General features: G+C 35.6%; 1 protein-coding gene across 1 annotated transcript in view; it reads right to left on the minus strand.

Annotated features, from left to right (window-relative positions):
* LOC145671864 (prostatic acid phosphatase-like) overlaps positions 1 to 24,561 on the minus strand; it is a 45,488-nt gene that overhangs the window by 15,574 nt on the left and 5,353 nt on the right. Inside the window, exons 4-6 of the mRNA XM_081741091.1 lie at positions 17,305 to 17,490; positions 8,778 to 8,901; positions 1,256 to 1,467 (exon numbers count right to left, since the gene is read on the minus strand). Of these exons, the coding sequence (XP_081597217.1) occupies positions 1,256 to 1,467; positions 8,778 to 8,901; positions 17,305 to 17,490 (522 nt within the window). The remainder of the gene's footprint in view (positions 1 to 1,255; positions 1,468 to 8,777; positions 8,902 to 17,304; positions 17,491 to 24,561) is intronic.

Consider the following 24,561-nt stretch of genomic DNA (forward strand, 5'->3'; position numbering starts at 1 on the left):
TTTAAATGGTAACATCACTGGAAACCATGTTCCATAGTCTGTTTCCTGTTTTTATAATAAAATTACAGTCTATTCAAAATAAATATTATATCTTAACATGTTATATAGTTTCATCTCAATCAGTGTAGTATGTTGCTTCAACAACAAAGAAGGCATATGAAAAAGGCGTACATAAATTCGCAAACTTATGCATTAACAATTAAAGATAACTTTTCTCTTTGTGGTTTCTTTGCAACTTATGTCGGTTATAGTGTTTATTAGTTATAGTATATTAGTGTTTCCTGTCATTAAGATGCAAAAAAAAAAAAAAAAAAATCTTTAAGTTTAACGTCTCACGGTTATGCGGTTAGGCTAAAGGAGACGGTGATAATGAGAAATGAGTGAAATGGTGGAATGAAGAAAGTGGGAGGAAACAGGAGAACCAAGAGAAAACCCACGAGCACGGTGTTTGTCCACCACAAAGTCCACACGCAAAGTCCGGATGCAACAAGGACATCCGGGCTTTGACAAACTTACTTTAGACCCAAGCACATTCTCACAAGGGAAGGTCTCACAAAGTTGTAGCTCAAATCTGATTGTCACATAGAGCATCTGATAGAGCATAATGAGAAATGAAAATGAGGAAAGTTTTAAAATGCTATGGACAAGAAGGATACGACTTACGGGGTTTGAACATTTGAATATATATATATAAAAAAGACTATATAGAGTTATGAACGTTTAAAGTAAATATCTTGAAAACCGTTAAAGCAATCGAAACAAAAGGTGCATAATATAATGAAAACAAAGTATCGTATCGGTAACCACAAGCACTGTTGTCATAGATGAGACAGTGTTGCCAACTCAGCATAAAGTATTTTGTTTGAAATAGTACCATATATAAATGTATACAGATTTAAAATGCACTATTATCACTAAACATAAAAATAAAGTGTAGTAGTACAGTGTTGCACACTATTGGAGCTACGTATGCTGAAAATGTACTTGTGCTGAAATATGTTGTGTTCAATGCTGTATAGTACTACTCACAATAGAGCGCTTGAAACACTTGCTTATAACTGAAGTCTTTTATGCTATTACAAATACTTAAAATTGATATAAATGTTTTATAATAACATGTTTTAATTCATATTTTTATTTATTTATTTATTAATATTGTTTTCTTATAGTGATATTCAAATGAATATGATTTAAAAGGTAACATAACTTTTATCTTCTTCATAAATTCTAAATATACATACTATACATAAATTACCTGCACTTGATAAAATTCTGAAGCATTTTTGTGTAGTTCTATCATGACTGCAGATGCATATGGTGGCACAAAACAATCCGTATTCCCTAAAGTTCGTAGAAGACCAAGCACTGTATCAGCATGGCCCATATAGATGTACATTTTCTTATCTGAATTGGACACTCCGTAAGCTTTATCTGTCATGTGGTCGTTTATCTCCTTCAGCAAAGGTCCTAAAAGAAATAAATGCGGAAAAATAATTGATTGATATAGATTTTAATGGAAACACCAATTTAAGATGATTTTCCTGTCATTGAAAGGCCAATAGCCAACCTATGGTAGTCGTAAGAGGACTTCCAACATGAAAATTAGGCCTTTCATACACTATGAGATAAATTCTAGGAAATTTCTTAGGACAAATGTTACGACATATGTAGTAGAAAATCCCTTTTGTGCCATACACGTGAAAATTTTTCCTGTTTCACATCCTCCGAAGAGGTGTAGATACCAGGTCTCACAACACATACTTGGCCAGCAATGTTTTCCAGTGCCTTCTGCCTTGCATGTCTGTTATGATAGAGCGTTGACTCTGTATTATATGAAAATGTATGCTCCTCGTATGCACAGTAAGTGTGCAAATAGCACCTTTGCTGGCGGGGAGAAAGTAAATTTGTTTTCACTTTCTCTCACCTGATGTCGCTTAAATCAAAATCTTACGAATTTTCTTTCCGAAATAGAGCGTGCTCTTAAAAAAAAAAATCATAGGATCGTTCAGAACATAGGAAATTACATGCGATCTGATGCCATACACCTTGAGATTTTGACTCTAGGAAAAATCGTAAGACATTTCCCAGAATTTATCTCATAGTGTATAGCAGGCCTTATTTAAAAAAAATAGATTCTGGACCAGTGAAAAGGGAATAAAAGTTCGAAAATATTATATAATAAAACAAAATAAAAAGTATCAAAGCTACAGAAATCAGAAAAACTAAAAGATTGAATAACAATATAGAAAAGAAGTAACAAGCAGCATAACTAAAAACAGTAATGAAATTAAACAAATGATTAATAGAGCACAAAAGGAAACCGCCAACGAACCTTGCCTATTTCAATGACACGAATAAAGACAAGAATATGGTTACAAAAGACCACATTATCCTCCAAAACCTGACTAAGCTTTTCAGGTAGTCCTAACGTTCTATAAAGTCTGAGTATCCCGGACATTCTACAATAATATATGCCGAATACTCAGTTGGAAAGCAGATCACAATTAGCATTCTTGCTTTGTAATCGGGAAGTGTGGTAGCAAATACCTGAGTGATATCCTTATAGATAGATTATGGGCGATTTTTTCCCACTTTCTTAACCACTGACTGAATGAATGAATATGATTTAATGGGCGCATTAACACTGGGGCTATTTGTGCCCGTCACGTTTCTTAACTATTGCTGTTGTTGTTAGTGTTATTTTATTTAAGTATAAATTGGTATTGCAACCTGAAGCTGAAAGTTTGTCAAATATATAAAATACACATAGAGTATTTTTGCAAACTTTGTTCGATATAGTCCTGTATATGCCGATATAGTCCTCTTTTTCCTCGCCAAAATATCCGTTTGCTTTACTTCACATCTTCTGATAAGGCAAGTATGTGTGTGTTCGAGCTAAGGTGAAAAAAGCACCAAGGTATCTTACATTTATTAGTAAGATGCTCTATCTAAATATTCACGTTTTACAATTCTACGGTATTGGCGAAACGAATACTCAATTAGTACTTAAAAGTGTATCCATGTATCCTCAATTTCCTTTAGACTACCGTACCGTAGGTATCCGTGACACACATAGTCTTAACAGTGAAATACATAGTCCTAATAATGACAAAAACACTACTTGGAACATTGGAGATAATTTAATCGGCATTAAAAACAACCAATTGAACTCGTAAATAATTTCAATAAATTCAATCCGAGTTAGCAACAGTTAAAAAATATTGATCTAAGGTATTGTCTGATACAGGAAGGTCCCACAAGTTGTCGCTGAAATCTGATTGCCACATAGCATATCTGATAGAGCATAATGAGAAATGAAAATGAGCAAAATTTAAGGAGCTATAGACAGAAGGATACGACCTACGGGGCTTCAAAGTTTGAATATCCAAACAACTATATCATGGAAATATATACATATTAAGTAAATATCTTGAAAACCGTTAAAGTAATCAAAACAAAAGGTGCACAATAGAATGAGGACAAAATGCCGTATCGAAAACTACAACCGTAAGTATATAAGATATTTACTTAAAATGTATATATCTCCATGATATATTTGTTTGAATATTCAGATTTTGAAGCCCCTAGGTCGTATCCTTCTGGTCCATAGCACCTTAAATTTTGCTCATTTTCATTTCTCATTATGCTCTATCAGATATGCTATGTGGCAACCAGATTTCAGCGACAACTTGTGGGACCTTCCCTTGTGAGAAATTTGATTTCAGTTGTACTGCACAAAAGACAGTTATTGTCACCACGTTAATATTTCCGAGTAAGTTTTAAACGGTTAGGATTCTGACCAATTACAGCACAGTACGAATCAGATTCAAGTACTATAGGGTGTATACTTCTCTCTTGAGACCCAAATTTACCCTGGATAAAATAGTACATATAACTAGAAATCTGCAGAAGTATAAAATATCCGTACGGATCCACATTTCTATCAGTGTTCCCAATATCTCTGTCTGTCGCGCCCATAGATAATGAGACAATGGATGTATACAGGTTGCTTATTCTATACCAATTATGATTTCAAAAATAATTTCTAACATCATAGTTGTAAATATTTCCTTTTAGTTTTGTGAATCATATAATGAAGCTAAAGGTGAAATACGAACCCTTTGGTTATAAGTTAACTAGATTGAATATAATACAGTAAAATCTATTAATGAAAAAATATACTTATTTAATTCTCCTCCAAATACAGATTTCTGCCCAAGGTGACATTTCTACTGACATGTCACGTGATCGTTCTTGCTGTGTGGATAGAAATGTAAGTCAATGGAAAATACTACTAGCGGTGAAGATAATTGTAAGAACAAAGCCAATAGATAATAATATTGACTCCTATAATTTCATGCCTCTGTCGCAGGTCAAAACATAACTCATACTTAGGGCCCTTATTACCGTTCAGGTGGACGGTAAAATCCCAACTTGGTTTGGAAGCGGAACGCCAGCATTCCAAACTTTCTTTGCGCATGCTTGCCGATTGCTTGGTATCGCAGACAGAATCGCTCGGTGTGATTTCTGCTTTCTGCTGCGATTAGTGACAGCGTGATAGATTTATTCTTGCAAAAGAGCCGACGACTAGAACTAAAGGGTGATTCTTTTAAAACTCACGGATTTCATTTGGGTCTAGAATTTCTAACTGAAGGCCGATTTGCATGAGGTTCGTGACAAATGATCAAGGAAGAATGGGAGATTTATGGGACTTTGTTTACTGGTTTAAATTCATCCGGGGTAATATCAATTACGTCTCAAGAAAAACAGCAAATTTTCGCCAGTGCACTTCACAATTGGAATGAAGTGAGGTGTGGTGTGGAAATTTGAGTTTTCTTCGTTAGATGGCAACCTTGCCAAGGTAAATAAGAAAAAGGAAACTGGGCCGGCTGTATTGGGAATTGTGCTGTACAATTCTGGGCTACTGTGTGAATATAATCAGCGCACAGTGAGAATAGTGTACTCTTTGGAACAACATACATTTATCGTTAAAACTTTGCAGAACGGAATCTGTTGTTGCTATGCAAAGGGCGTTCAGAAACAAATTTGCCTCACATTCTTCCCCAGACGGAACATAATGTGGTCGCTAGTGCAGAAATTGGAAGAAACAGGATCGGTTCTGAGTGAGACAAGGAAGCATCGGACCCCGCAGGCGGGTGGTGTGAAAGATGTCCGTTATCGACTCCTTAGGTCACCCATGAAATCTCTCCGTCGTTTGTGGCAAGAAACCGGCTATAGCTATTCAACATGTGCTTTATGGGCGTTACCACTAACACTTAACTTGTTTTCTGCAGTTTCGCTTCAAAAATCCAAAACGTCATTCTAATTGTAATGTACCGGTACACTGGCGAAAATTTGCTGGTTTTCTTGAGGCGTGATCGATATTATCCAGGATGAATTTAAACAAGTAAACATAGTCCCATAAATTTTCCATCCTTTCTTGATAATTTGCCACAAATCGCATGAAAATCGAACTTCAGTTAGAAATTTTAGACCCAAATGAAATCCGTGAGTTTTAAAAGAACCACCCTGTACAATACAAGTATTCTGCTGTGGAGAAGCAAGTCTCCACGCAAGTATTAACATTGTGGTTTCTGGTTAGGCTAACAATAAATTATTCTCCATGAGTAACGACGGATAACACCCCTGAACTATTCACATGCTGGTGCAATGTGCTTTAGAACGCATAAAATGTCAAATAAGCATGTTTAGTTGTCCTTTCAAGGTAATTTCTTAAATCGCTTGCGATAGGTCTCATAGCTGTCAAGCTACGACGTTTTAAAACGTAATGTTTTGCATCTTCTGTGGTTTATAACCTGAAAGGAGGCATTTTTCCATATTATATTTTTCTTCATTTGATATGAGGAATGATCTCCCGAAGTTTGGTCATCAAATTTGTAAACATATACCACCTTATGCAGAGTCGTTTTGAAGTATGATTAACGTCATACTAAAGGCCTGACTACTGCAAGAAACACATGTTAGACTATCTCTTTAGTATGGTACTAGGGTGGGTCGTTTTGCCACTTTTTTTTCGAAACGAAATGTAATACCTGCCAAAAGTGGCCTACCCACATGGACATTACAGGTATAGATTTTTTTTCAAATCAGATAATATCTTCTGTGAGAACTATTGCCTCAAAGTTTCAAAATTTCACTGAAAATTACAAAAAATACCAAAATTGATCATTATTTTCAGTTATCTTAAAGTAAACATATTTTTGGATTTATATATGCTAGATGCTATGAAAACTGACATTCAAGTCTCAAAATGCCAGTTATATGCTCCTGAGGTGGGATAGGGGTGCCTTCTCTGGGGCCCGCAAACGGGGCAAATTCAGTACAATTAAGTGTTTCTACAGCTATTTTCGTCCTTGCCTTTTTCTTCTACTGGTGGTTCATAGTGGTAGCAGAGCATTGTTATTTTTTACCATGACACTCCCACCCCTCCCCCTCACAATACTGCGACGCCCTTCTGTCCCGATCTGCGTAACTCAGCGTCACTATCAGCAACGAGTCGGATACGCTTCAAATTGGGCGCCATTTCTCAAGCGCTATATTTGGTTACTGTTGCCTTCAGCTTATATGAATTGGCCGTTACAGATAATAGTTTGCTAAACACTATTTTGACAGAAAATTCTGTATTTCTTTTTTAAAACAGTCAATCATATTTATTATATCACAAAAATGACTTTAGTGACAATGAAGCAGACCTTGAAGAGAAAGCAGAGGAAAGCTCTTTGAGGAAGAGACCAAACCCAGAGACAGAACATCTAAACCGAAGCTAGATTTGACTGAAACTGCTATGATTGCTCAGAGATACAATGTAAGCGAAAAGGATGCGGCATATATAACATCAACTGTGCTTCAGGTAGCTTTAAAGGCTGGAATTATAACTTCTCAACAATCTAGCAACATAGCTGTGCTTTTATTGTGGACAGGAGCAAAATAAAGTATGCGAAACTTAAAGTTGCTCGGAATTTAAAAGAAAGTTCTAGAAATGATGATCCCATTAAAAGCCTATACTTTGATGGTCAAAGGGAAGACGCTAAAACACACGCAGGCATCGTTAGAGAAGAGCACTTATCACTTGTGGCTGAACCTAACCCTCAATACGTTGGTGACGTGATACCGTCCTCTGGCTCTGGCCATGACGAGACCACGGCTATTTTCGAGTACATCATGAACCAAATCGAAGGTGGCTTTGATGAAGTTGAGGTTCTTGGATGTGATGGAACAAACACTAACACTGGTTGGAAGTGAGGTGTTCGTCAAAAATTAAAGGAACTAACAGGCTATTTGTCTCTTGTATTTTAATGAACTGCCTTTCCGAGCTCTCTTCACGAATATTGGCGCTAATTCAAGCCCCTATTCTTACACAGGTTCCATAGGTACCTAACTATAGGTAACTATCTGACTGTGAAAAGCTTCCAATGGTGTCATTCAAAATAATAAAATGTGACTTACCTCATCATAGTCAGAAGAGCTCAGATAACTCAGTAAAGACCTGAGATACTTATCTCAAGTCTTCCATTGCTAATGGTCCTTGTCACGTCTTTGAGAACATTCACAGGTCTAGATACTTACCAAATGAATACCAGGCTGTAATCCGTTCATCCATTCAGACGAATGCATTTCTCGCACTCCCAGAGAATGTTCTTTTCGCCATGATGACTGATGTCTACTTGCTGTCCGACAAGATGCATTACATAAGATTCTTAGTGCTCGAAAACACGAAGCAAAGAATCTTCACAACACTAATGGATATAACATCATTCCCAGACTGAATTTTGAGGCGAAAGATTACACTGAAATGATCTTTTGGGAAAGCACTGATATTTCAATAGCTGTACCACCAGTTCTAAGGACAGTATCAAACAAATAGCTCGTGGACAAACTTTCACTTTCTGACAACACTGTGCCAGAATAGTCTTCCACCGTCTATCCATGCGACACGATGGCAGTGAAATTAGTCACTGAAGCAGCCTCTCGAGTATGTGGCAGTGATGCTAGGGACGGGATGATCAGGTCAACCTTACTTTCTAGGCAAGCTGTGTCTAAGTTGCAATCAAAGTCCCAATTTGTGACAATTTTTCCTGACAGTGACGAATTGGATTAGTTTATCCGGCCCTACATATGGTTAGTTGGTTGGGTAGGGCTGGCGCAGGAGCCCTAGGTGCAGCCACTTCCACGGGGTAGACTCTGGGACGCTTGGACAGGCTATATGACCAGGTGAGCGAGGACCTGCACGACCACTTAAATATACTGAATTTGCCCCCTTTTCTGGCCCCAGAGGAGGCATCCCTATTCCCCCAAGGGCACATAACTGGCATTTTTATACTTGAATGTCAGTTTTCTAAGTAACTGATATGTATTTAACCAAAAAATGTTTACTTTAACATAACTAAAATTCATGAACAATTTTGGTATTTTTTGTAATTTTCAGGTAAATTTTGAAACTTTGAGGCAATAGTTCTCACAGAAGATATTATCTGATTTGAAAAAAAAAATCTATACGTGTAATGTCCATGTGGGTGGATCACTTTTGCCAGGTATTACATTTCGTTCCGAAAAAAAAGTGGTAAAACGCTGCACCCTAGTATGATACTAATCACGCGTCAGAACAACTTTGCATAAGACCCATTGTGTATATAGGATCGGGATGAGACGGAAGAAAATACTTTTCTGGTAGGAATTTCGGTATATATGTCGTTCCTTTTCGTGTACATCTATGCATTACGTACTACTTGTTCAACATTACTTACACTAAATCTTACCAATCATTAGTCTCTGCATCTCTGGAGTGAATGCACGCAAAGCTAGCTGGGTTGCATAGAGAGAAGTCAAGGGCTCTGGATAAATGGTTTGTGCCCATTGCGGAAGATCAAACTTATACAAGCTCTGGTAAAGAAAGACGTAAAGGTATCAGAATAACGCATCGATTAGGTCCAATCATTACGCATCAATTATTTTTTATCTAAAACATTACATGCATGACTTGTTTTGTGTGCGAAAATGAATCTAAGCTATAAATCTTGTTTAAGTATAGCTACAAAATAAGCAATATGTAAATAATGTTTACAAAGAAGTGCAAAATTCAAATCACGTGTGGTTGTTGAATTTGATTGATGCTATCAGCCTGTTAAATATCTAACGGATGAAATTAACTAATTGGCTCTTCTAAAGTTTTAAATTGATAAACTTGTAAATATCGACAACTTTTGGAATTAAACTCGCACATGGTTACTAATATTAACTCGGATTTTCCTATAGGCCTACTTCAATATATTTAATTAATCGTCATAAATTTTGAGTGGGACTTCCACCATCATCAGCAGCGATTTTTCTCACTCTCTCTCTAGTTCAAAACATCCACTGTAGTTTTAATCACATCTCGTGGCGTCAATCATATTTTGAAAACTTTACCGTTATGGTATAATCATACTTGCTGGTAACCTTTTTAAAGAAAGTAATTGTTACGGTTGACTGGTCAGCCCGCTGTACGCTATCTATATATTAAAATGCTAGGTTGCCGCGGTGGCTCAGTGGTAGAGCGTTCACCTCTGGTGCTAGGGGTCCCGGGTTCGATCCCAGCCCCCGCCAAGTGAACTTTGTGGTGGACAAACACCGTGTGCGTGGGTTTTCTCGGGGTTCTCCCGTTTCCTCCCACTTTCTTCATTCCACCATTTCATTCATTACTCATCATCACCGTCTCCTTTAGCCTAATCGGCATAACCGTGGGACGTAAAACTTAAAGATTTCATTTCATTTTTTTTCAAAATGCTAGGTTTATATCGTCGCATGAGAACTAGAGGAACGTAATTCCATTTTCGTATGTTTACAGGTGAGAGGACAAAAACATTATTTTCTTAGAAAGATGTGTTTTTAATAAGATGGTACTTGAGCTACATTACAACAGACGATCGACAAGGAGAACAGATGGCGTTACGTTCCATTTACACTAAGTGCGGCTTTCACAATTATCTCCAAACATGAAGAACACAAAAACCGCATTTTTGGAATTACGTTCCTATGGTTCTCATGCGACGATATGTTTGACCACAATTCTTTCGATAATGAGATCTCGAAAACCACAAGTGCTAGAAACGTGCCATTTTCACTGGTTGATTCCAAATTTTGTGTAGATTGTCCAGTTCTCATTCAAATTTTCAAAAACCGTGTCGTTATTGTTCTAGTTAACTTTCATGGGGCCGTTTTGAGTCCATAAGATTAACATTGTTGCAGGTCGAAACTAGGGTGTTAGCCAACCAGTAGAGAAGTTGCGTATGGCAGATTGATGGATATTGCAGGCGCTTGGTTTAAATCTGAATGGCAAAACCTATTTATTGCATGCTGGCAACTTCAAAGGCCTCAAGAGATGCAATGAGGCGTACTCGGATGGATATGGATTTATTACAAAAAATATTTCCACTTGATATCGTGTTACTTCTACAAATTTGCTCCAAACTCACTCCAACATCTATACATAGCAATTCACTTCCTTTGTGAGTCTCCTATCCTTTACTTGTGTGAGTAAGGAGACATGCACAGTGGGAAGGAGATGCATGGTCATAATACAACGATGCGCTGAATAGACAGCGCAGGTTCAGCTAGTAGATTAAAATTGTGGTTAACATATTGACGGCAGGTTATGGAGATTTCAATACTTCCGTAGCCATGCTGTAGGCTGCAGACAAAGGAGATTTCCGTTTTTACCTACAGATTACCCTGCTGGTCGGGAATTTCAACAATTCTGTAGGTAAAAACGGAAATCTCCGAAGTCAGTCGCCAGCATGTTTACCGAAGTTAGAAAAAAAATGAAATGAAATCTTTGAGTTCTACGTCCCACAGTTATGCCGTGCGGCTAAAGGAAACAGTAACGAGAAATGAATGAAATAGTGGAATGAAGAAAGCGGGATGAAACGAGAGAACACCGAGCAAGCGCACGCACCAGAGCTAAACGCTCTATCGTTGAGCCACGATGGCTCTAAAGTTAAGAAATCTCCGTAGCCTGCTAGTCAATGTACTAATTAAATCTTTGCATTATTTTAAATTTATTATTATTATTATTATTATTATTATTATTATTATTATTATTATTATTATTATTATTATTATTATTATTATTATTATTATTATTAGTTTGCTTATCAACCAACATTATTATTATTAAGTATTCTTCCTTTCGGCAGGTCCTGGGACTAATGAGATTTTTTTTTTTTTTTTTTTTTTTTTAAAGATTTGGGCCTGGAAAATGTTTCTTCCCCTTTTGTCGATCTTCAGCTTACGGTTACACAAATATTATTGCTCAAGACCAAGTACGGTTATATCCCTTGTTCTAATAATAAGGAACAAAGCACGTTCGAGTTCAGTATCATCACTTTTGGTTTTGAAATAATTAAATTGAAAACTATACAGTTCAAGTTGCAACTAAATCGTCACAATATGTTACTATAGAAGTACAGAAACATTAATGCTCAAATATAAATATGGTTGCTGCCCGCCTCTTAGTTTGAAATAACTAATTGAAACAATATCTATATTATTTAAGTTGCAAATTAAACCAGCAAATCGCCTGCACATTAAATAGGCGTCAGGAAGGCACGCAGCTCAAGTAGCAATATCTGTTAGTGTGACTCCTTACTATTAGTGACGCACAGAAAGAAGGACTGAGAAGTTTTCTTCTATAATTAGGATGAATCTATACATAAAAATAAAATGATCTTGGTTGTAGTCGCACACCGGGGAAAAGGCTAAGCTGTTTGAAGTGAATTTTTGAGTGTAATGTAATTATTGCCTATCTCGAACTGGGATTTTATCATGTCTCCTTGCTTACAACGTGTATCCTAAGAGTGGACAAGGGTTCCAAATTTATACCAAAAACAAAGTATCTCACTAGTCTCTCAACTTAAGAAAACCTTTATTAAAACATAAATAAATACTATCTCAGTAATCTCGTAAATTCCATTTCTAAGAGAGAGAGGCAGGGAGTTCCTATTACTTACTATTATTATTTTGCCACATTCAAATCGACGTTTTCGGAATTTTCCCTTCTTTCTTCCACTTTCTTCATCCCACCATTTTGTATATTATCGTTATCACCGTTGCCCCTAGCCTTAAACAAAAAACATATCTCTGTCACGAGTCTCTCAAATTGAAAATATGACACTCGGAATATAAGCTTCTTATTAAAAGTAAGTTGAAACATGTCCTAGTGTCCTTGAAAGTTCTAGTTCTAACGTGGAAATGGGGACATGAAACAGTGCTGGTTCTTAAGAGAAGTCACATCAGGAAAAATTAAAATTGCGTCGTTACAAACGAAGGGAAGGAAAGTTATCTACTATACTGTTATAATGTGTACAATCATTAGTATGTTAGGGAAATTTTCTACTTTAACACTTTCAGCCCCATGTGTATCTTTTTGATACACAGTGAGGGTTTACTGATGGACCACGTGTATCAAATAGATACACATAAGCGGACAGTGTTCATAGCAAACTGTAGTCTGGTCCCGGGATGAAATTTACTCAAATAGGGCTGGGGCTGAGAGTGTTAATTGTAATGATAAAATTTTAATTATTTACCAATATTACTTTCCTCAAGAGTGACCATTGGGAGGAAGTAAGGGAACGGTTCAACTATTTAAAAATTAATGAGTTAACACCTGGGTCAATCTGAATTTATATGGTTACACTTTGGTTGCAATGCATATCTTAAGAGGATGGGGGATTATTTCCAAAAATAAATAAATAAAAAGTAGCAGCTATACCGTTTGAGATGAATTTTTGAACATAACACTTGGGTCGAGCATGGTTTTTATATGTTTGATTTCGATTAAAATGTACATTTTAAAGAGGGAGTGAGGAGAATTCAAAATGTATGCTACCTCATTTAAAAAGTATCATTGATGATAAAGGGAGTCCCCATTGAAATTTCAGGTAAATAAAATAAATATAGTGACGTATACCAAAGTTTGCTCTATATCAAGGTAGTCATATAAATGCCATAATTAATCTCACAAAATGTTGAACCATTTTACTTGTGGTGTGTTATGAAGTAGGGCCTATTAAGACCTACAATTTAAAGGCTAATAAAGCAAAAAAAAAAAAAGTATTACAGATAGAAAGTTGTTTCTTCAAAAATAAAAAATGCTAATGAAAACAGTTTGTAGTTGAGTTATGATCAGATCGATAGTGGAAATTTTGTTTGTTTACACAATTACTTACGTGGAACGGTGCTCTTTTTCACTACACAAAAGAACAACATCTTCTGGGATATTTTGTATGTTCTCATATGATTGTTGACATCTTAAAAAAATCTATTGGTTTAAGTTTTTCTTATAATTTACCAAGGAAGCACAATAGCTGCAGCATGCTTCTTTGTGGAACATTTTAGGGACCACAAGTGTCTACAGATGCAAAAAAGCCGGCTTTTTTGAATCGATGGTTTTTTGCACATAAAAAGCCGGCTTTTTTGGAAAAAAAACGAGAATTTTGGAAATTTTGGCTTTTTTCATTTTCATGATTTTTCTGTTTAAATAGCTTTCTTATAGTATTCTCTAAAGTTAAATAAGATTCCATGACCTGAATGCCATATTTCGCTCTGGAATTCACCATCATGATGGATGGAGCACATGGTTTATGAATTAAAGTAAACATAAAGTACGTAGTATTTGAGGGCAATTTTAGAAGCTATTTAACTTTATTTTAACTTCTTAATTATCAACATTTTTCTTCTCTAGATCATTTCTTTTTAGTCATCCGTGTTTTACTTCTTAGAGCTTAGTATTCTAGCTTCTAGCATATAATTAAACTTATGTTTTTCAATATATCCATCAGAGCGTACGTTTTTCAATATGTCTGTCAGAGCGTACTTCCACATTTCCGTTATACTGTAGCTGTGCAATGATTTAACAATAATCTTCCGGACACAACCTTGAATACCATTTGATAGAAATAATCACTATCGGATTTAGAAAAATATTTGGGAGGGGTTTTTCTGAATAATGTTTGTTTTTTCTAAAAATTCCTAATTTTTATTTAAGAGGAGCTTAAGTTTATGAGTACAGGCATAACAAATATTTCATTTCCTCTGCATATTGAGCTATAATCTTTCAGATACAACCTTAAAGACCATTTTATAGTGATTATCAGTGGCAGATTTAGAAAAGTATTTTGAGAGGGGATTTTCTTATTAATGCTTAGTTTTTCTAAAAATTCCTTTTATTTATTTATTTATTTATTTATTTATTTATTTATTTATTTATTTATTTATTTATTTATTTATTTGAGAACAGCTTGAAGTTTATGAGTAAAGGCAAAACCAATATTTAGTTTGTTTTAGAAATTCCCTAATTTCGGGGTAGAGGCTTCAATCCGAAAGACATCCCCACCCTAACCCTCTTCGCAAACCCATAATTGCTGGTAATTATAATAATAACAAAGATTTAAAAACGATTAGAAAGTAAGTCGGCCAGGACCCACAGTACACGCACTATCTCTACATTCACAGATGGAATTAAGAAAAACTTTTGTCAAAATGGTCGAATGCGGGGTTGAATCCCGGACTTCACGATAGAAGCGAGAAAGCTAACCACTCACTCATGTATGTTGTGCAGTTGTGCTTAACATAAATGTATTCTCTCTCTCTCTTTCTCTGTGACCACGAAAGCTCTCCATTGACTTCTGTCCTTATCCAATTTAATTCAGTTTCTAGTCTGTATTCCTATTTCTGCTAGATCCATCTTAATATTGTCCTCCCATCTGGGCCTAGGTTTTCCTAATGGACGTTTCCCGATTGGATTTCCAGTTAAAACTTTGAAAGCATTTCTACTTTCTTCCATTCTGGCTACCTGACCTGCTCACCTGAGCCTCCTAGACTTGATGACTCTAACGATGTTTGGTAAACCGTATAAATTATGTAGTTCCTCTTTATGAAGTTTCCGCCATTCCCTATTCCCGTTCCTCTTGGGTCCAAATATTCGTCTCAGAATTTTATTCTCAAATAATTTCAGTCTGCGTTCTTTCCTCAGCGTAAGCGACCATGTTTCACAACCATAAAGCATAACAGGCATGATTATCATTTTATATATTTTAAGCTTTAAATTCCTTGACAGAATTCGCAACGACAAAATATTTTGAACTAAATAATAACAAGAATTTCCTGATTTTAGTCGACATTTAATTTCTTTGTGGGTATGATTTTGGTCTGGTAATACTGATCCAAGGTATTTCAAAGTATCCACTGTGTCGAAAGTATTAATTGATATTTTAACTCATTCATTATTTGCCGTAACTTCCTTGTGAACTTCCTTGTATTTAGATTTCTCTGCATTTACTCATGTCTCTGCAAACATTTAATAAGGCCTCTGCATTTCTTTCGATCGTTCTATCAGATTTACATCATCATCTGGTGAATACCATTCAACTCTAGGCTCTGGTTCCTATCTTTCATTTTTCTTATAGCGTACTCCGGAACAAAGCTGAATAATAACGGCGATAACGCATATCCTTGTTTCAGGCCAATCTCGACATGGAAACTCGCATTTTTCTACTCGGACTTTACTCTGGAATTCATTTAAAAACTTAATAAATCTAGCTTTTTCGGTATTCCAAATTCTGTAAGAATGTTGTACAATGTTTCCCTCCTTACCGAGTTGTAAGCCTTTCTAAAACCAATAAACAGTTGATGCACTGGGTAATATATGCCCATTTCTTTTCGAGTATTTGTCGAATGGTAAATATCTGGTCGATTTCGACTAAATTCACACTGATAATCTCCAATAATTTCATCTGAGTATGGGGTCAATCTTATTAATAGAATGTTAAGAGAAATGCCTCGATAATTATTACAATCAAATTTGTCGTCTTTCTTGTGAATTGGAACAGTGATTGATTCTTCCACTCTTTTTAAATGTATTCCATAGTTTTTCTTTTTTATAAAAAAAAAAGTTTCGTAACTGTATGTTGAATTTTCTTGTTAAAAATTCAGAAACCTTTAGCATAGGATAAACCGTGATGGTGGTTATATATTCTACAGCCTAGGAAACCATACGCTCAGATGAACCGTCTATTACGTATATGATCCATGAACAGAAAATTCGATATTTTCCCGATTCTGAACAAGCTTAAGGAACAGTCAGTGCATTACAGAATTTGGAGCTTTACCGATTTTGCAGATCCGAAGCACCTGATAGGTGGTAACATATTATTACGTATGTGATCAATCAATGAAAAATTTGTTCGAAATATTCATACAATGTATATGAAAGTTAAAACTTTACTGAAAAAATTTCAAGAATGTACAGAACCACCCGAAACGAAGCTCTTGATGTGAAGTTTTCTCTCATGTTTTTCTTTATTTTGCTTCCAAAAGAGGGTGTGTGATATTTTGAAGTAAAAATACTACATACAATTTTGCTAGTTATTTGTGTATCATTTTTAAAAGTACTTATTGTATATAAGAGATTAAAATATTATTACATATATTGGTTAATCCTTTGGAATTCATAATATAAATATGTTAAGAATTTTAAAAATGTTTTTGAAATTCATGGTTTATTTTCGAGGTTTCATATTATTATCTGCATCAACCACTATTTAAATGAGTTTCTTTTGTTGTAGAGAAGCGAAACAAAGTCTGCTTTATCAGTTTAAAGCAAAATTTTCAAAAAAAGCCCAAAATTTCCCAAGCAAAAAAGCGAAGCAGAAAAAACCGAGTTTTTTTCCAAAAAAGCCGGTTTTTTTCCGAGCCCTTGCATCTCTACAAGTGTCTCACTCGTCTGTCTCACAGACTGTCTCACAACCTCAATACTCTCAAACGTACGAGCATTATTATGACTGCCAGATTATTTTTCTTTTTAATATTCAATCTATTGTTCGGAAATTCTCGACTCACTGCAAGATGGTCTTCCGATTAGGGACAGTTTCATTACGTGGAATAGCAAATTTTAAGCGAAAAGCTCTTTGCATTGTAATCACAGAACTATTGCTTCTTGAAGAACATTTCAACGCGATGAGCTCCTGACCAACATAATGACAATTTGAAAACGACAAGAGAGTAGTGAGTGGAAACGACGTCTTCCAACACTCTCGCCGCTCTACTCATAGCGTTGCAGCCGATCAAAATGTGGGAAGTTTTATTAGGTAACCCCGTATAAACTTCTGAAACACCCTGTATAAACCATTTCTTCGTCGCTGCAAACAAACATATTCTTTTGATGAATACTATATATATCATGCCACTTGGTTAGAAACTCTAGAATTATTACGTAAATTAATTTTAAAATAATTTTAAAAATCATACCTGAATATGAAATATATCGAAGAACCGATCAATGGTAGCGATATTGGTTCCTTTTGTCTCCGCATTAAAGTCTATAAATTCATACAAGTCCGAATTATTCCTTTCAAATGCTTTTAACTCATACGTCTTCATTATTTTGCACCACAACTTTTTGTACTTCTTGCAGGGTTTGTCTTTTCTTATCAACTGTCAAATAAAAATGAAAACCACTAATTACAAATGGTTGTAAAAGATAACATCTAAGTGTTTAATCCAGTAATTAAAGATGCAACTGAAGTTAACCGATAGTTTTCTATGCTTAACATGTTGAAATATGAGCACATACACATTAGAACAATAATCTAAATGTTCACCGCTCTGCAACACTCTATCTCAATAAGATTTAGAATATTCGGTGATTCTAGCAACCAATCAACTAAGAAAAGAAAGATACAATTAGGAAGATTATTTACAATGAATTATAGTGTGAATTTAACCAAACATTGTCTTAAGAAGATTGATATACAAAGAAACGTGACAAGCTTTCTTGAGAACTTGCACAGTTTTGACAATTTTGTAGTGAGTGTAGCATATTCTAAGTCAGGTACAGTCTTGCTTAAAAAAAATTGGCCACCCACCTATTTTTGAAAAGCTTTACACTCTTACCCAAAGTTGGAATTAAATCAAATAAATATGGATTTTCTTTGGCCAATTGAGAATATTAATTAGGACGAAAGTATTACAATTTCTTCAGAATATTGCCTTCTAAAGTAAACTGAGTGGGTGGCCAAGACGTTTGCATAAAACTGTATATGTGCATATATCTATGAAAATCACCTATGTTAATGACGTAATTACGTGCTTACGTGACGATAAGTGCTTAATATGTTAACATTTAAGAAGACAGTATTGTATTAAATTTATGTGAAAAATCTTGTTATAATATACAGGGTGGTAATGAACTATACCGACAAACTGTAAGAGGTGATTCCTCACATCAAGATAAGAGAAAAAGTTCACGTGGACCTATGGAGAAAAGTGCATAGTTTCAGAGCTAGGGCTGTCCAAAGTCGCAGAAAAGACAAATTTTAACAGGCCCTATTTCGAATTCCACAAACTGTGGATGGTGGTCCTTATCAATGTAAAGGAAGCCACGCATACACAATTCAAAAGTGCATATTTCGTCAATTTTCAATAGGTATACAATGTATTCCATACAGGATGTACTTCTCAGATATGCTCTCAATAGAGTTTTCAGATATACCCTGATTTCAAGGAGAGTCCAAATTAGGCAGAAGGTAAGTCTTGACAACAATGGACATCCAATGCTTCGGAGGAAGTCGGAAGTGTTAAGAACCGGCAGCTGCATGTTGTATATATATATATATATATATATATATATATATATATATATATATATATATATATATATATATATATATATATATATATATATATATATATATATATATATATATGTGTGTGTGTGTGTGTGTGTATGTATGTATGTATGTTCGGAATAATGTGTGATGCGATGTATTTCGTCACGGTATATTTCACGTTTTCTTCACTTATAAGTGTGAAAGAAAATATCGCAGCATCGTTTTCCCGAGTACTAGAAACCGTGCTGCTGACGATTCTTAACACTTCCAACATCGCGCCAAAGGATTCTGTGTTCACTGCTATCAAGGCGTATCGTTTGCCTACATTGGACCAATCGTAAAGTCATAGCATATCTCAAAATTCGGTTGATGTCATGTCCGGCAATTTTACCTTGTATGGAATACTCTGTACACCCATTGAAAATTAATAAAATATGCATTTTTGGATTGCGTATGCAGATAAGGACCACCATCTACAGTTTCTGGAATTCGAAATAGGGCCTATTGAAATTTGGCTCTTTCGAGACTTTGGACAGCCCTAGCTCTGAAACTATGCACTTTTCCCCACAGGTCCATATGAACTTTTTCTCTTATTTTAATGTAAAGAATCACCTCTTACAATTTATCGGTATAGTTCATTAATACCCTGTATATTTATTACGGTTGGTTTAGTTTAATTACATTTTTAAATGTAAAAAAAAAAATTCAAAAATGAACATAACAATTTGACTTCGAAAAATTCTGTTGTTTTTGGTTTTCATTTTGTTTCTGTTTTGTAAAAAATGATTTCAAAAACATAATAATTTGCACACTTGAGTTATAATATTGGGCCAAAACTTATACGGTTGCCTTAGTTTAAAAACATACTTTTTTTGTAAGTTGTAAAGGATTCTAAAATCGATCTTTTATTTTATTTGTGACTTGTAAAGAACATGTGATTTCAGTTTCCATTTTGTACTGGATTTATTAACCAACTTTTAAAAATGAGGTTCTCAATTCGACTCATTTATTTTGTGTATGTACAGTTTTTTCTAAGTGTACTGGAGAGACTTGAGGAATGCCTTTGGCTCTCATCCTAAACGAAGGGAAAATTCCAACCTACATCTCCTCGCGGGACAAAAGGGCGGCCGACGTAGGTAGGGACCAACTGATTTCCGGGATAAGGAGTCAACCTTTACCAACTTTCAACGGCCTTCTCGAAGGGTGGAGAAGCGGGTGGAGGCCAGGGTACCTTCTTGTCCTTAGGAGGGGAAACTGTCTTAAAAGGCGGATGAACCACTAGGGTCAACAGCATGGAGATGCGGAAAGGAAATGGAAATACTACCAATTATCTTTTTTCCAGGAGGGACGAAGGAAGAGAATAAATACAATGATAATTCTACCGAAGGTAAAACATTCCGGAAGTAAAATAGTCCCCCGTTCGGGTTTCCAAATGGGAACTATTCCGGGAAGAATCATCAAGGATAAAATAATACAATAATAACTTAAATTTCAGCATAGGAACCTCAACGTACACACTTTAAAACGTGTAGATAAACTTGAAAATTTAGAAGTGGAAATGGATAAATGTAAAGGAACATAGTGGGTTTGAGTGAAGTGCAATGGTAGGAAAAAAGGTGCGATAGTATCTGGTAGCGTTAAGGCCGAGAATAGTGCTATAGCAATGAGGAACAGACAAGCAAAACGCATAACAAAAGTGAAATGCTGCAGTGACCAATTAATGTTTATAAAGCTAAGTGCAAAACAGTAGATATTGTGGTAATACAAGCATATTTGCCAACAACTGACTATGATAATAATGAAGTAGAAGTAATATATGACGAGATAAGTGATTTATTGTATTAGAAGGAAGAGGTAAGGTCCGTTCCATAGTAATGGGAGACATCAACGACGTAGTGGGAGAAGGAGCTATGAATAAGGGGTGGGACCATTTAGACTTGGTAAAAGAAATGCACGTGGCCACGGGCGCGGACATTAATTCGAATCACAATCTTCTATTGACAGAAGTTCAAACCTGATTAAAGTCAATCATGAGAAATGAAAGGAGAAATCGAAAATGAAACTTAGGAGCGACTAAGAAGTATGGACATTGATGTAAAGGAAAATATTAAATAAAAATTCCGTGCAATTCCGTGGATATAGTAGGTAGTGTAGAAAATAGATGAGGAAAAGTTAAACAGATTCTACTAGACACACTGCACAACAACAGTGTCAGGATGGAAAGAGCACTGGAAAAACCATGCTTATGAAGACGGAGGAACGCAGAAATGAGAACCACGGACATCAACGAATAGAGAAGACAACAATGAATTGAGAAGAGAGTAAGACCAAACCAAAAAGAAGTACATGGAACAGATATATATGTAGAAACAGTGCAACTTCAACGGCGCAGCAGATATGATCTGATGTATTAGAAAGCACAAGAATTAGGAGGGAAAGCTAACAAAAATATATGCATATTCGGAATCGAAGATCAACAAGGTCATATAGTCACTGAGCATCAAGAATCCTTAGAGTCTGGGGAAAATACATAAAAGATCTGTATGACCAGAAAAATTGTCCCAAAGATATTGCCATAGATCGAAGCAGAGGAAGAGATGGATGATGAAGAATAAGGAGCCAATATATTGACAAATGAAGTAGTACAAACCATCAAAGATATGCGAAGGAAGAAGCCATTGGAGGACATACCAGCAGTTTTGCTCAAGGAATTAGAAGACAATGCAATGAAAGTACTGGCTTCAATTATTAACAAAATCTACCTGAATGGAGAATGATCAAAGATTTTCTTGATGTTACAATGGTTGTAATAAGGAAGAAACTAGTCATGTATATGAAGTATTGAACTGTATGGTTCAGAGACTTGGACATTATCAAAGTTAGAGAAGAAACATTTATAAAGCTTGGAAATGTGGTGTTGGAGGAAGTGGAATACTACGTCATTCTGCATACAGTGCATCCAGTTTCATGATAGATGGTGGAGGCGAAAACCTGTGTCGGTTTCATGTCTTCAATGCATTATGTTCACGTCCAGAGTTTGGAGGTGCCAGGGCAGGTGTTTAAATTTGTCCCTTGTTCTTCAAACAATGCCGCAACAACTTCAGCTGAAAAATTGGCACATTATTGTCGTAGAATATGGTATAACTGTCCGGAAACAACATTTAGACCATAGAATCCACATGGTCCCTTAAATCGCAACGTAATCACTGGCAGTGACGTGACCGGGAATTGTCAGCACAGGACTCACTGAAAACCAGGATATTCCATCTCACAGGTTTATAGAGTCGCGGATATATTTCACGATTGGGCGGAGACTCTGCAGATCATGCGCGTCTTCGGGTTTGTGCCACACATAAAAACGGTCCGTGGTTTGAAATAAGGTGATCCATTTCTCGCCTGACCACATCACACATTTTCAATCATCAGAGGTCAATGTTGCGTGTTTGTAGCACCATTGGCGTCCTACCAAAACTTATGATACCTTATCAGCGATTTTACCTGTGCAACCCGAACTCATATGCTCATGTTATGTAGTTTTGTAACTCGCGGCGGATTGTGATTGTTGATACATGTTGTGGTAGATGTTGCAATGTTTGAGTTTCTCCGTCACTTTCACTGCAGCCACACGGCGGTTCCGAGTGGCAATGTGCTTCAATCCCCAGCGGTACCTGTTATCCTTAAGGTTTTTTCTGACTACTGTTCGTCTTCGCCTAAATGTTTTTGACATGAGTTTTATAGGTGTAATTACCCTTGGAAACCCATCCCTTGCAAAATCTAACACACTTGCTACTTCCGTCACACTCGCACTACATAACCGAGCGCCAATAATTTGTCCTCTTTGGAAATCAAAAAGGACACGCATTTTACATAATCATTGTTCGCTCAGTTACTGCAGACCGCTGTTCTTCTAGTCCTTCATAGTACGGAATTTCCTCTAACATACCACTACCAACAACTCAGCATTGAGGACGCCGCGCCGCCTGATCGTTTCTATCCCAGACATCTGACGTGTTTCAACTGCAGGTGTTTCCTTTAAATAGATTAGTATCTGTATAAATAAATGTTGTAGGTGTGTACACGCGTAAGTTCGACGTGCGAGTACCGATTCTGATTATTCTTTTTTGTTTAAAACAAAAGAGTACATACTTTTCAGATAGTTCTAAGTTTCATTAACATCTAAAGAAATAGTCTTTGGAACTACATCATGAAACTCTTCAATGCGTCGATTGTTAATGCCGTAATTAAACGACCTCATTGCATATTTCAACATAGGCGCACCGATATTTGTGAATACTTTTAGGGAAGAGTATGATTCCTGGGTGGTCTCATGTAAACTTAATTAGGATCTGGAGTTAATCTTCGCAGTTAAACACGAAACTCCTTAACGGGTGGTAATGTCAATATTGTAATTAAGCGTAGCTATATTCATCTACAATTTCGTCGCGTGTGAACTGATTTAAAAAAAAATATTTGTTTACACGTGTTTTGCAGGTTGATCCACTTTATACGAAGTTAGTAGTTTGTACGAAGTTATCTTTAGATTAAGTATTTACCTAAACTAGTAAGGTAACGAAAAAGTGGAAAAACCAACTTTTAAAAAACGCTGGAAAACAGAAAACATTTTATAAATATTATTAACAGACTCTAAACAGAAACAGGACAAAAAGGACAGAAAATAATTTTAAAAGCGCTAAAACGTATGAAATCATTTTAAAAGGCGCTAAAACGTTACTATTATCAATTTTTTAAAAAATGTTGAGATCTGTGTCAAAATGCCTAATAAAATAATTATTGAAACTATAAATTTACGTTAGATAATAGTTGTTTCGCTTGGCACAGATTTTAAAGAAAATATATAGGAACGTTTTACCTCCTTTTTAAAATAATTTTGTTCGTTTTAGCGCTTTTAAAATTATTTTTCTGTTTTTAGTGTTTTTCTTAAATCTGTTAACATTGTTTATAAAAAGTTTTTTTTTTAATTGAATATTTTCAATAACTCGATACTTTAGACACTTTATTGGCGAAGATTATTAAAGTCGGCAAATTCGTTTTGAGGTATACCTTTTTTGCAATTAGTTCAAAATTTTGTTAGATTATATCAGGAAATTTGTAAGGAACTTTGTGAGCAATTCTAGACAATTTTGTCGAAAATTGCATCGTCAGAGATTAAAACGTAGAAGAAGGTATTATTGATTATTTATTATTACGTAATTATTTATTTGTTTTTATTCACTTTAATGTGTGTTGTACATAATTTCTCCATACATTAATATATATAAAAGGAAATAGCAAAAGCAAACATACAAGATATAATCAAAAAATACTCTGAATGAATTTTTGTTTAGCAGCAACTGCTGACGCTATAATCACCTGATGTAATATGTGCTATAGTCTGATCCGTTGAAACAGACAGCGTCAAGTTGGAACGCGTTCTGATTTGTTACAGAGCCACTAGAGTGAGGTTGTGTTTACCGTGCCTGTCGCACATCATGGATTTCGAACAACGTGTGAACATTAAGTTATGTTTCAAGTTGCAAAAAAGTGATAAAGAAAGTCATGATATTTTGAAATTGATGTATGGCTGTAATGCTGTAACTCTGAAGACTGTTTACAGTGGTATGAGCGATTTAAAAGCGGAAATGAGCCGGTAGAAGACGAGCCACTTCAAAAACACAAGAAAACGTGCAAAAAAATGACCAAAAAAATGTTCGTTTAAACAGGTGAATAACTATTCGAGAGCTTCCCAAAGAACTAAACATCTCTAATGGGGCCGTACAAAGCATTTTAAGCACCGATTTGGAAATGCGAAGAGTGAGTGCGAAATTCGTTCCCTGATTTTTGACTGACGAAAAAATATTCCTGTCTGTCCACATCCACTGTACTCCTCAATTATAAC

This window comes from Thermobia domestica, chromosome 15 (genome assembly GCF_964235325.1).
Source record: "Thermobia domestica chromosome 15, izTheDome1.hap1.1, whole genome shotgun sequence".
NCBI lineage: Eukaryota > Metazoa > Arthropoda > Insecta > Zygentoma > Lepismatidae > Thermobia > Thermobia domestica.